This window comes from Elgaria multicarinata, chromosome 5 (assembly GCF_023053635.1).
Source record: "Elgaria multicarinata webbii isolate HBS135686 ecotype San Diego chromosome 5, rElgMul1.1.pri, whole genome shotgun sequence".
Classification (NCBI taxonomy): domain Eukaryota; kingdom Metazoa; phylum Chordata; class Lepidosauria; order Squamata; family Anguidae; genus Elgaria; species Elgaria multicarinata.
Window position 1 is genome coordinate 79,566,499 of NC_086175.1, and position 14,325 is coordinate 79,580,823.

Sequence of the window (14,325 nt, forward strand, 5' to 3'; positions counted from 1 at the left end):
TTCAGGCAGACTCTTGTCAGGGAGACATTCCAGCAAGCACCTCAGTCCTAAGTGATGCAGGGGCTTTAAAGGAGAGCAATAGAACTTTGGATTTGGCTCAGGAGAAGAAAACTTTAAATACAGCTGATATGGAATCTCAACACCTTGCCTAAGTTAGCATCTCAGTAGTTGCATTTTAGACAAACTACACTTAATAAGGCATCTTAAAAGGCAGCCCCACATGCAACATTTTACAGTAGTCCAGCCTGGAAGTAGGGATAGAGGTGAAATTAATTTCATTGGAATTTTTATACGAATGTACCCAATTCATAAACCTATATGTGAATCAGAATGCATTTATACACCAAAATAACTACCGTATTTCTTCGATTGTAAGACGCACACTAATTTCAGTACCACCAACAGAAAAAAACCCCTAAGACACACCTGCGATTCTAAGACGCACCCCATTTTTAGAGATGTTTATATGGGGGAAAAAGTGCGTCTTAGAATTGAAGAAATAGGGTATCAGAATTTTGTGATGCAATTCACAACTCAACAAAATGGACACAAGAACGCATATAGTAAGTAAAAGTGTGAACAAGATGTGTATATTAGGGAAAGTATGCACAAAACCGTATTACCCAAGGGAACTTTTTTTGCAAAAAGTGTACAAATACAAATTTTCAAAGACCCCCTTTTTGGGGGGGATATTGGGAAACTAATCTAGAAACCTACATCAGGAAATGAAAAACTATGTGGCACTGAAATTTCCATAAAAGTTTCTATTTATTTATTATTTAAATATTTATTGCATTTTTATACCTGCCAATAGCTGAAGTGCCCTGGGTGGTTCATTTTTCAAAACTTTCCACAAACTCTATATACATAGCTCTTCATTTTTGTTCTCTAGCAGCAGATCTACACCAAGCAAGATCTACACTTTCAAAACATTTTGAAAACTGTATAGGGAGTGTGTCCTGGGCCCCAACAGTTGATACTACTGTTATAAACCATTTTAACAGATCCTGCCTAATTCATTACCACCACTTGATATAATTGTTCCTTTCTTGATTAGACTCAGAAATCCATAATATTTGAGGACTGCTATCATTAGTTTGCATGCATGGTATTTTTCTATTTTATAGTTTTTGTTTCTAAAACAATCAGATCAGTTTCCTATTTCTCACATTTGGATATGAACACATCACAATGACATGACTTTATTTCTACAAATATTAATGTATTTAATTTCACACATCTGAGATTTCAGTCTTCCTCAGATGTACAAGTACTCACCATCATCATTTTCACTTGTGGTTTTCTAAACTTCCTCCATATGATTTCTCACTAACTTGGCAATCCGATCACCAATTTTACCATGCTGATACTGTGAAGAGGAGTGTACTTGTACACCCTTCTCACCAGGTAGGCCAGTGGTCAAAACCTAATCACCCAGCCACCTGCTGTACTTCCACCAGTAAACACTGGACTTGGCACCAGAGTCTCCTGACACAAACCACACCAGTTGAGACCTTTAAAGCAGTTTATTAAGAGGAGTAAGGCTTTAAAGCAGAATATAAAAATAATAAAAGGGGTGAAGAGGAAGAAGGGTTAAACTATCAGTTTAAAAGGAAACAGTGGTTCAGTAAAAGCAACACTAACACAAAACAATAAAATCATTCATAAAACAATACCTGAGAAAGAGAGAACCATTCCTCAGAACACAGACAGAAAAATAACAACCCTCAGCTAACCTGCCCTATATTTACAGCAGGGACCTCCTACTCCTAACTAGATGAAACACCATCACCCCTAGTATCTAGGGGTCAAGGAAATCAAATGGCCCCAGATGCTAACTCATCTTATGCCCCAATCCTACCAGATGGGATAACTGTGCTCCACCAACCCTGGCCCAAGCTGCTCCTCCAGGCTAGCAAGCAGTTCCCACCAGAACAGCTGACATCATTCCTTTCCCAATTAGATACAGCCTTGGGAGGCCTTAAGACTCCTGCCTGCTTTAACAGTCTTCTGATAATGAGGCCAGGTGGTAATTACCAACAAGCTGGGCAGTTTTCAGCCAAGGACGGTCTCATCAGGGATTCCTAACAAGTCCCATGTGGTTGCAATTATATGGGTCTGCCTCTGAACTATCAGCCGCCCTGCAAGGGAGGACATGAACACAAGTCCCTATTTCCTATACAACCCTATAGGGAGACTAGGAAGAATAGAGCCTTGTTCTTCATAGGTACCTGTTCATCAAATCGATTTCAGATTCTTGAATCCTGTTCCAAAGGCTCATGTATGTCACACTTGCATTTATATACTTTTTTGCTACTCATACTAAGGTAGATAACTTGTATACTGGCACCAGTAGCTTATATGTGGACAGCAAAACTAGTTTCAAATGAGTAAATGCTAAAATCATTTTCAGTTTAAACCAGTTTAAGTCAGCTTTAAGTACTTCTATTTGGAAATTGTTTATAGCTTGTGCTGAAACAGTTTTAAGACAAACTAAAAAAGTTAAAGCAGACTAAAGTAAAAGCTAAATCACTGACAACCAGGACACACTCATATTAGTGGAAATAATATTCAAAGCACTCTTATAACAGATGAATGGCTCCTACTTTTCTCCAAAAATGATTTTATTCTTGAGCAGAAAAAAATCCACTCAATATTACAATAAAACCAAGGAAAGCAACTCTGCGAACACAATCCAGCCAGTTTTGAGAAGTTTTAAACCCCACTGAAATCTACAAAATATTGTTCACATTTTGATTAGATTATGCCACAATGTTTTGTACCATGTGAAATTGGCATGGTTAATGTGGTTGCTACTAGTAAATGTATGTATTATACTAAATTACATAGAGACCAGTAACAGGTATTTTCCTGACTTCACTCAAGAAGGTGCAATCATCATGAAGAATGCAGTAGAGATTTTCCATGTGTTTGAACTAAGGCTGTGCACCGCCTCAGGCCAAATCTGAGTTGAGGCAGGATGATTCATCATGCCTCAGCTTCAATTTGAGGCAGTACTGGGTCGGCTGAGTCACCTGAGGCAGAAGTGAATCAGTATCAAAGCTTTCGAGGTGCCCCGGGCTGATTCGGGGCAGTAGTGGGCTGCTTCCCCCACCTGCTCACCCATGACAGTAAGCCAATGCAAGCCCGGCTGTGAGTCCAATGGACTCACACTACCTCTCCTTCCTTGCCCTCCTCTCTTTCCCTGGTCACCTCCCACCATCAGCACTGGGACTTTTTTGTTGTTTATTTGTTCAGTTGTTTCCGACTCTTTGTGACTTCATGGACCAGCCCACGCCAGAGCTTTCTGTCGGCTGTCACCACCCCTAGCTCCCCCAAGGTCAAGTCTGTCACTTCCAGAATATCATCCATCCATCTTGCCCTTTGTCGGCCCCTCTTCCTTTTGCCTTCCACATTCCCTAGCATCAGCCTCTTCTCCAGGGTATCCTGTCTTCTCATTATGTGGCCAAAGTACTTCAGTTTTGCCTTTAATACCATTCCCTCAAGTGAGCAGTCTGGCTTTATTTCCTGGAGTATGGACTGGTTTGATCTTCTTGTAGTCCAAGGCACTCTCAGAATTTTCCTCCAACACCACAGTCCAAAAGCATCTATCTTCCTTTGCTCAGCTTTCCTTATGGTCCAGCTCTCACAGCCATAGGTTATTACAGGGAATACCATTGCTTTAACTATGCGGACCTTTGTTGTCAGTGTGGTGTCTCTGCTCTTAACTATTTTATCAAGATTTGTCATTGCTCTCCTCCCAAGAAGTAATCATCTTCTGATTTCCTGGCTGCAGTCAGCGTCTGCAGTAATCTTTGCGCCCAGAAATACAAAGTCTGTCACTGCCTCCACGTTTTCTCCCTCTATTTGCCAGTTATCAAGGAGGTGTAATTATGCATGGATTCACCGATAATAGATATTGGGTGATGAGTGTTGAAAAAGGAAGATACAATTGTCATGATAAATTCAGCAGACATCCTCTATGTGTTTGGAGATTGGTGGGGGTTCTTCCAGGACTCCCTTGCAGCTCTGAGAAGGAAAGGATGGGTAGTACTTTTGGTCTGGGCAAAATCCATCAATGGGTTGTTGCCTGGGGTATCCACTCGTTGGATGTCCAGTCCTAAAGATCTGGCCATACAGATTAGCTGTTCAATATAGGGGTAATTATAGGATGATGGTAGTGCATGTTCTATAACTACTTTGTTCAGAGATGATTCCAAGGGAGGAGCTTACTCTGATTTGGATAAATTCAATTGATAGTTGTCAGGATCTAATTCTAGCTGCACTGGTGAAACTAGTGGAGGTGTCATGGCTGGAGGGGCAGGAGCTGTTGGAGGAACAGGTACTGAGCCAGAAATAGTCATGGTCCGAGTGGCAGGAACTGAAGTTTGTGATTCCTTAAGAATTGCATGTACTAGCAGTCTAGTTGGGAGTGCAGTAGATGAGTTCAAGACACTGATATCGGTTCTGACATCGGACATAGGATATGGTTGTCTGATGAAGTGGGGGTCATGTGCAGCTGTTGGCCTATGCCATGGAGACCTTTCTGAGTATGGTGAAAACCCTCAAGCCTAAGGGAGGTCTGGTTCAAAGTACCATGGGTGCTCTCTGTATTGTCTCAGTGGGGAATCCATCCTCATAGAATCATAGAATAGTAGAGTTGGATGGGGCCTATAAGGCCATCGAGTCCAACCCCCTGCTTCAATGCAGGAATCCATCTTAAAGCATACCTGACAGATGGTTGTCCAGCTGACTATTGAATGACCTCCTGTCCCAAGTGAGGCTCTTGACTGGTAGAAGAGGGAGGGGGAAGGAATTAACGGCATATGGGCCTCTTGGAGTCTGCAATCACACACTGGTTTCCAGTTATGACTATTTATTTATTGTTCCTACTTCCATTGTGGGATGCATTAAACTGAAATTTTAATTTTGTTCCAAAAGTAACGAGTTTGGTTCACCCCTGTCCCATTGTAGTTTGAGATGTGGTACTGTGCTTTAAAAAATATTGAGCCATCTTTGTTCCCAATCTCTCATTGTTCATCTATGCCATCACTTTGAAATTTCACATTGCTTTGTTTACTTATTGTATATATCACTTTAAATGATCAGGTAATAATATATAAACATCCAAAAACCATCCCATGGAAGTTCCGGAAAAACTAGTTATAAGCTCCTGGTTGCCTTATTCAGTCAAGTAGAATAACTTCCAGTACTGTCAGTTGGTGGTTCCTAAATCCTCATCCATGATTGGTTACCATACATATCTCTGAACTGTAGCTTTCCTGTGTGAAATTCCAGTTGTGTGTGTCTATAGTTCTGCCACAGCTTGTTCTAGTTCAGACAGAACAACAATATGCATCCATTCCTCTGCATATATTACATTTTGTGGCACCCAGTTCTGTGAGTTTTTGTCTGCTGAAAGCAATAGTAAGATTTTGGCTTTATCTAATCATAAGCAGTTTTTCAATGTCGGTCTTTTGGCTGTCTAGGCAAAACACACTTGATTTTAAAATGACTCTCTTCAGCATAATACCCATCTGAACTGAATCATTCTGGATTAAATGGTATTCTTCACTTCATGTGCGAAGATGCCCAGAATCCAAGTACTCCTGTCTTTCTTTTCTTTTCGCATTCCCAACTGTTCAGTTGGAGAGAAATTACAAAATATACTTTTATTTTCCTTTTGTAATTTGGTTACCTTCATTCACCTACTCTGGTAGATTAGCTCAGGGAAATTAGGCATTAAATGTTACTTGCATTTGAATCTTATATTATCTCTATACAGGTGCTAAAACTATTACATCATTCCTGTTATTTGAAAAATGTAAGATAATTGTGCACTGTATCTTTTCTTATCGAATCTTAATCTTTGGGATGAATATTTACAGCACAATCCTGTTCATATCTACTTAGACATGTTTCACTGAGTTCAATGACATTAACTCCCAGGTATATAGGATTGCAGCCTTAGTTTTCTTATCCCACATCTAAAAGTGTGTGTGTGTGTGTGTGTGTGTGTGTATGTATGTATATAATGAAGCAAATAAAAAAATGTATTGTATATATTGCTAAATTATTTGTTGAAAATTACAGAAAAGCCTATTAAGGGTTTGATTATAAATTTACTAATATCTCCCAGAATACTACTGGCTGAATCCTGAAAAACTGTTAGAATCCCTACACCTAGGCCTTAGCTAGACCCAAGGTTTATCCTGGTATTGTCCTGGGGTCATCCCTGTTCATGTAAATGATACACAGGGGATCCCGGGAGCAGGCAGGTATGACCCCAGGACGATCCCGGGATAAACCTTAGGTCTAGCTAAGGCCCTAGAGAATAGTTATTTAAGGCTGTGGAAATTGCAAGGATGAATAAATTAACAGATAGGTTGTACAACATAAATGATTGTAATTGCACTCTAATTGTTCTCGAGTGAGGAGCTAAAATAGCAAACCATCACTTTCTGGAACAATTATTTTGTACTTAGTACATTGGATGGTTATATATAGGAATTGAAATTATAATAATAAATAAAATGTACTTTTTCACAATGCGTTTAAAGAAAAGAGAACTAAGTAGAACTCACATTCAATATCAAGAAACATGCTCTTTTGGTGCCCACCAATTCTACTCGCAGCTTCACAGTCATATCTTCCTGAATCTGTCAATTTCACATCCTTAATGTGCAGTGTTGACCTTCCATGCTTCCCTTTGACTTCTATACGGCCATCCGGACTCTGTTTGTAGACATTGGGGTGGGGGTGGGAATACATGTTAATTTATTTTCTTTTAATTTCTTTTGTAGTAAGTGCTAATTGCATCTGAATGCATGGTACCTGTTCTGAAAACGTTGTTTAATTTTCAAACATATTGGACATATTGATAAAGCATATATATATATATAAAACCCAATAATTATTAATATAATGATATTACAGGAATTTAAAACCAGGATATGTAAAAATTGAATAAAACAGATTGTTCCTCTGGCATAAAGTAACTTAACACAAATACACTAGGAAATAAAAAATTCTAGCTCCTTTGCATTCCGATAAGGTCACCAGAAGATGTCAATGAAGAAGCTGATGTAAAACAGATATAAGAAACATGCCAACCTGTATATACCAAAAGCCAGTGCAAACTACAGAAGTTAGTGGTAAGTCCATTAACGCTACAAAATCTAGAGCAGGGATGGGCAACTTGTGGCCCTCCGGTTGTTTTGGATCTACGACTCCTATCAACCCTAGACAGCAAAATCAATAGGGAGGAATCATGGAAATTATAGGCCAAAACATTTGGAGGGCAACAACTTGTCCACCCCTGCTCTAGATTTTGTAGAGTTATTGGAATTGCATTTTCTGGAATAAAGAAAAGGGAACATACACATTTCATTTTATCTTGTAAATGCAGGATAATTGAAAATGGGTATTTTAATTAAGTAACTGGCAATGAATAAAATCTAAAGAAAGGCACACTAAGGTCCCACTGAAACTAATGGTACAATTAAGCACTTAAGTCAGGCTGATTTCAACTGTATTTAAACATGCCATATATTCCCCCCCCCCCCAATTTGTACCCAACCACAATTTTATACTTGCAGAGAAATGTGGTATATTGGCATCCATACAAGCTTTGGAAATATAAGATCTTCAGTTGACAACCCTATCTCAGCAGGTTATTCACATGACCTTATGTTTCAAGAGTCAATTCCCCTCCAAGCCTTACTTCTTAATTTATTAAATGTACACCATGCAAAATAAAAACAGAAGAGTCTGGAGTATTACTTGCAATTCTTTAAATTGCAATTTTAAAAAATCAATGATTCTGAGCAATTACTACTAGCTACTACTTTTGTTAAGTGTTTGAAGAATTGTGTCTAAAAATCTAACACAGCCCTCAAATGCTGGAAACTGATACATAATGCACAAATAAACTATATCACATTATGTCAAAAATCTTTAAATGGTTGTATTAACATAGCAGAAGAAAACATGTATAAAGAGTATATGTCAATCCCTAGCTAGGACAGCTGAAATTAAAAAACAGGGAGCCAGCCAAAATGTTAAATATATAAAAAAGATCATACTATTTTCACTTAAACGAGTCTATCTATGCGAGTATGTAACTTAAAGTTTTATGAAATAGTAAATAATAATCTTCACAGAAGATTTTTATTATTATTATTTGTAATGAGTTGGCTAAAAGCTCAGGGCAGAAGTTTGAACATCTTTCAGCCTCAGAGCCAAATTATGTTTTGGTGATCTGTCAGGGGTGCCTTTTTGGGGGGGGGGGACGGGGGACAGCAGCACAGTTAAGCTCTTACTGCCAGTAACTAAACCTTTTAGAATGGGAAAAACTGAGAAAAAGCCAGGAAACCACCATACAGTCACCAATTGGGGGAAAGGGGTGTGGCTAGGGGACATGTGTGTGGTCATCTGGAAAACCCCAGAGGACTAGAGTGGGCCACATTTGGCTTACAGGCTTGAAGTTCAACCTTCCTGGTTTAGAGTGAAACTGTAGAATAAAATGAAACCTCAGATGTTATCTTAATATGAGTTTAAAACAAAACGTGCTGTTCCTATTTCTCAGAAATGTACAATTAGAGTAAAAAGATTGGAACAGAATGTAATGTCAAATTTGATTGAAGGGATATCTTACAGGAAAAAAAGGGATGATATGTTTGGTTCAAGTTAGAGATGGGTGAGTTTTAATATACTTCCCTTGTAAACTGTACACATAGAACTGGGATCTGAACCCCTTCTCTGGGAATTTGTCCCTTCAGACCTTTCTGGTTCTCCCATAGGGCTTAAGTTCAAATTATTAAGATCCAATCCAGAAGAGAACTTGGGGGCTTGTTATAGTATAGCCAGAAGGACCAGTGCCACATTCCAACAGGCTCTAAACAAACTGCTTAACAAAGGACTCCCTGCTTGCACACTAGATAGGGCCCAGCATTGCATTGCCAGTGAAGCCTCCCCTGCCCATCCTTTCTAAACCTGCCAGCAGCTGTGTGACAACAGCTCCTTCAGTCCTCCTCCTTCTTCTAGCTCAACCTGCACCGCTAACAAAAAGAGGCACCCCTGCAGCTGGCTGTATGAGTCTGCAGGCCCCATGGCATACCATTTTAAAACAACCTCCCACTCCTTACATTTTGAGTAACAGTGACCTGAACCAATCAGACATTGCATTTGGAGAGGGGGGGGACAAGACCAATGAGTGCACAGGAGTGACAATGGTGTTGTCTTTACATCACTCCTTTGCCCGTGTTGGCTGGCCAGGCTTGGAGGAGGAAGAAAAAGTGGAGTGTAGAAGACTAAGAGGACAAGGATTTCCTGCCACTATTGCTCAGCCACGACCAGGTGAAAAAGAAAAAACGAGGACTGATCAGCAGGGCACCAGGGTTAGAGATGGGCCTTTCATAGCCTCTGGGCACTCAGCAGCTGCCCAACCATAGCAACCTAATTCCAGGCCTAACCACTAGCCTCAGTTTCTTTCTTGAGCCTGACCCAGGTGAACTTTCCCTACATCCCTAGCTCCAGTTTCTTCTCATTCAGAAATAAAACTGGACTTTCCTACTCTTCAGCAGTTTCCCACTGCTGAAGATTTGGGAGATCTACATTCCGCTCCAAATATTTTATTTTATAGTTACGTTTTAAAGGTTACAAATGAGAGTTACCTCCAAATGAACTTATAAGATTAGGTGTTAAGACAATATCATGGAGATGTCTGCATCTTTTTCTACTGCTGTCCAAAGTATTACAATAAAATGACAAATCAGAACTATGTCACAAGCACAAAGCAATATTTAAGTGAGCATGAAGAGCAAATAACCCCATCTGCAGACTACATTCTACATCTGCTCACACACATATACACATTTTACAGATGGGTAGCACTGAAACTGAAAGTCTCTGACTCCAAGGACAAAGTGAATCTATGGCAATGATCTACAAATCACTCAAGGGCAGGAGCAAGACTATAGAGAATAACTAAAAGAAGAAATAACCAATTGCACATTTAGCCTGCCACACTCACGCAGCTCTCTTTCAAACAAAATCACTCACAGGACTCTTGAGGAATAGTCTTCTCTCTCTTCCCACCCCCTCCAACCACACCCCTTGAATGGCATATTATTAATCTGGACTGTATACTCTGCCCACCTCACGCTAACTTTCTCATTTCATTTCAATTCTTCCTCTTCTGTTTCAGCTTGAACCAGCCAGCTAGAAGAGATCCTGATCTCCCTCCTGGCTCTCAGCTCAATATTTGCCAGTTATCTTGCCTTTACGCTGTTGTGATGCTGTCATTACTGTCAGTGTTCACCAGTACTGTGGCTGGATGTGACAGGTCCCCGTGGCTTGAATACAACACCACCACCAGCCCAAGCCAGGATCCTTGTCACTGCTTATAATGGTTCTGCATGCACACTGACACACCAACAACCTTTCTTCTGCTGCAGGCAAACATTTTACTGAAGTATACATCACACATTTAGCATGCATACACAAAATGAAACAGTCAAATAAATAAATGGGAAAATAAATGGGGAACAAGAGCCAGATGGAGGCAAGAAGACCACTACCCTTCTCACAGAAACAGCCAGAATAGAACAGAAATCAGTTTTAATTTTTTGACTGGGTAGCAATCTCAGGGGTTACACATTCACCCATTTGTAGTATGAATTGTTGGAACAAATTTTCTGTTGATGTCACATATTTATTTGGGGCAGGGGGGCAGGGGCAGCCTCAGCCTCTGTAAAGGTAGAGAGAAGATGGAAGAATGGTGGAGGCAAGCAAACTAGTTCTTACAGGAGAAGGAAAGATGACGGATTGCTGCTTTCCCTTCCTTCTAGTTTGTCTGCCTTAGCATGCATTATAGAAACCTGGCTGAAAGTAGGGATGGGTGAATCTGTCAGTTTCACTTTCTCCTGCACTTTCTCTCCTGAATATGAAGAACATTGTGAAGTTTAGTAAATTCTTATCAAAAGTGAACTGAAACAAAATTCTCACCCATCTTCACAAGCCAGATTCAGCAGCTATTCCCAGCACAGGAGGACCATGATGTACCTGCCCCACCCTATTGCTGTTAAGACAAAGAGCTTGCCTGAAAAAGGGGTGACAACCCTAAATACATAGTTTAATACCCATTGGGGATGTCACTGGCTTGGCCCCCCAGAAACCAGTCTGCAGTTCCCTGTGCTTGCCTGACTCAGGTTTGCCTGTAATTTTGCACAAGTGGCCCCTTCATGGCTGCTATTTGTAGAAATGGCCCTTTAGGAAAAGGGCAGACCCATCATTTTAGGCAAAATGGTGGCTCAGCAAGAGAGCAGGAGGCCGCAGACCATGTTTGGCTTGCTGCACATAGTGAGCAGGGCCAGGCAGCTGGTGGGGTCTGGCGAGTGATGTGCAACCCAGGCTGCAGTAAGTTTGCCCATCCCTAATATGCAAGTTCCAAGCCCAGACTTTTAAGAAGTGACTTAAAAGGGTGAATTTGTCCATCATTCTGGTGCACCATTCTGTGATCTTCCAGGTTCATGTGTTTGTTCTTGATGTGGCTAGGGTTTGAAGTGGCTACAACACAATAGGGATTCTGCTGCTCTACCACGTACTCCACTACCTCACAGTTCTATGTACCTAAGCTAACTGGTATGGTCTCAGATGTTGTGTTGATGTCTCCCAGACTAGTGATGCTTTGGGACTTCAACGTTCATAACACTACTTTGTCAGATAGGCTCAGGACATCATGGTATCCATGGCAACTGTGGGGCTGTCCAAACACAGTTGGCCTTACTCATATATTAGGACATACTTTCAACCTGTTTGTTGTGGTGGTGGTGATTGCTGTGGTTGTTGCACTGGACAGAATGATGTTGATCTGGATATGGGGGAGCATACGTCATCCCTGTGTTATGGAAAGATCACTACTAGGGATGGATTATTTTGTCATTTCCACTTGTGCTAATTTTGGTAAATTCTTATTTTAAAAAATGAACTGTGCCATTTAAATTCAACAGTTATAACTATTCCCAGCAAGGGGCATGTTGTATCTGTCTGCCAGTGCCATATAGCTGTTAAAGGCCAGGAGCCTGTCAGAAAAAAAGAGGTGACAACGTAGTTCAGCACTACAGGGTTTGAATACACAGGAATTCAACCCCAGACTTCTAAGAGCTAAGCACTCAGCCTTGGGACTCCAGATGAATTCATCTGTTTTGGATGGAGGGGGGGGGGAATTCAGGATTGGAGAGAATGAATGATGAGGTTTTGGCATCCCAATGTGACCATTTTACTAGATACTTTGTGGATAAAAATGCTTGCATACAGATCCTAGGGCACCTGCTTGTCTGCTTGTGATGGAAACTGTTCAGTTTGTACAGCATGATGTGGACAAGTTCCTTGGGAGTGTGAGACAAACGATGCACATGCTTGATCCTTGCCCATTCTGGTAAAGTGGAAAATGTGATTTAGAAGACTGTGTAGTTGCATCTAGCTAGGGATGTATGAGAACTTTGTATCAGTTTGATTTTGACCAAATGTATCCAGCTCACACAGCCTGGAACATGAACACAATTTGTGGCTGCAGTCTGTACTTTTTCGAGCTTGCAATGCAATGTGCAGAACAAAATAAAATGCTCGAAAAATGCATACATCTGGAAAATGCACATGAAATAATACATACTTTTGAAAAATGTACACAAACATGTTTTAATCCATGGGAGAAAAATGCATACATTTAAAAACGTGCACAATTGATGTGTACATTTCCAAAAAATGTGCATGAAAATGTGCACATTTTTTATGAGAAAAGGAAAAAAAGAAACTAAGTTTGCAGTCTGATACAAGCAGATGAAACAAACATCAAGGTGGAATGAGTTCAAACTTTGCTTATTAGTGCATCTCTACCTCTAGCCTCAAGACAGCTGTTGTAAGACGTCTGTTGAAAAAGACGTCTGTGGACCCCAACATGGTAGAAAACTACTAACTGATCTCAAATTTGCTATACTTGGGCCAGGTTTGTTAGGCAAGGTGTAGTAGGATCTCAGCTGTCTGGCATGAAACAGACTATATAGAACCATATCAATGTAGCTCCAGGACTGATGTTAAGAAAGAAGCAGCTTCGGTCACATTTGTAAATGATCTTCAATTAGAAGTGGACAGAAGGACCACTTCTGTCCTTAGCAGTGTCCAATGCTAATAACTATGGTATCCTTCTACACCACCTGACAGGGCTGGGCTTGGGAGGTACCAGAAGGTGGTGTTGAGATACTGCTATTTGGCAACCAGGGGTTATGGTTAGCCACCCGTGTTATTTAAACACGGGAGATAATCTTTGAATTTGCAACCAATATGCAGATGACACACAACAGGAAGATGTTGACTTTTTGAATCAGTACCTGGAGGTGGTAATGGACTGGATAAGGGTTAAGAAATTGAGGCTTAATCCAGATGAGGCAAAAGTGCTCCTGATAAGGAAGGAGATGGCCTCTAACACGATTCGGTCTCTTTTAGATAGGGTCGTATTCACCTTGAAGAAGCAGCTTCGCAGTCTGGGGGTGCTCCTCAACTCAGGTTGTCAAGGAGTGCATTTAGCCAGCTGAGACTGGTGTGGCAGCTGTGTCCATACCCCAAAAAATCAGACCTAGCCATGGTAATAATACAGGTTGGATTATTATATTCTTCATGGGACTACAATGGAAGTTTTCTGAAACTTCAGTTGATCCGCAATGCAGCCGCAAGGATGTTTGTGAGTGCTTCCCCATTAAAGATGTTGTACCAATCCTGCAATAGCTGCACCAGTTGACAATTAGCTCCCAGGCACAGCTTAAATGTAATTATCTTTAAAGCCCTAAATGGCTTAGGTCTAGAATATGTTAGGGACCACTTCCTTCCATATCATATCTTTCTATTCCCTAAAATGAGAAGGAGAATACCATCTTCTGTGTCACATCTAGGATGGAAGCATAGTTGAGTGCAATGAGAAAGAGGTTCTTCTGAGTAGCTGCACTCTTTGTCCATGAAATATGGTTAGTCCCCTCTTTCCCTGTTTTTTCTTCTTCTTGCGGATGTTGATGACTGAATTACTTTATCTGGTTTTTGTTGAACATGACAGATAACATTTGTGTTTTGGTTTAAACTGCTTATCCTGTCTTGGTTGTTTTATATTGGGCTTTTTAATCAAATTGTACTACTTAAATGTTGTAATGTTTTGCTTTTGCAGCAAAAGGGCAGGATATATATGTTTAATAAATCAATTACAAACATAATTACATCATAGATTTGATATAATATATGAACACACAGAATTAGATATGTACAGTTTCTAAACATGTC

The 14,325-nt window shown here is 40.4% G+C and overlaps 1 protein-coding gene across 3 annotated transcripts in view; it reads right to left on the minus strand.

Moving 5' to 3' along the window:
* The window catches only part of NCAM2 (neural cell adhesion molecule 2), a 299,824-nt gene that overhangs the window by 87,019 nt on the left and 198,480 nt on the right, over nt 1–14,325 (minus strand). For all 3 annotated transcript variants that reach the window (XM_063126744.1, XM_063126746.1, XM_063126745.1), the window contains one exon: nt 6,585–6,735. In XM_063126744.1, coding sequence (XP_062982814.1) covers nt 6,585–6,735 — 151 coding nt within the window. The remainder of the gene's footprint in view (nt 1–6,584; nt 6,736–14,325) is intronic.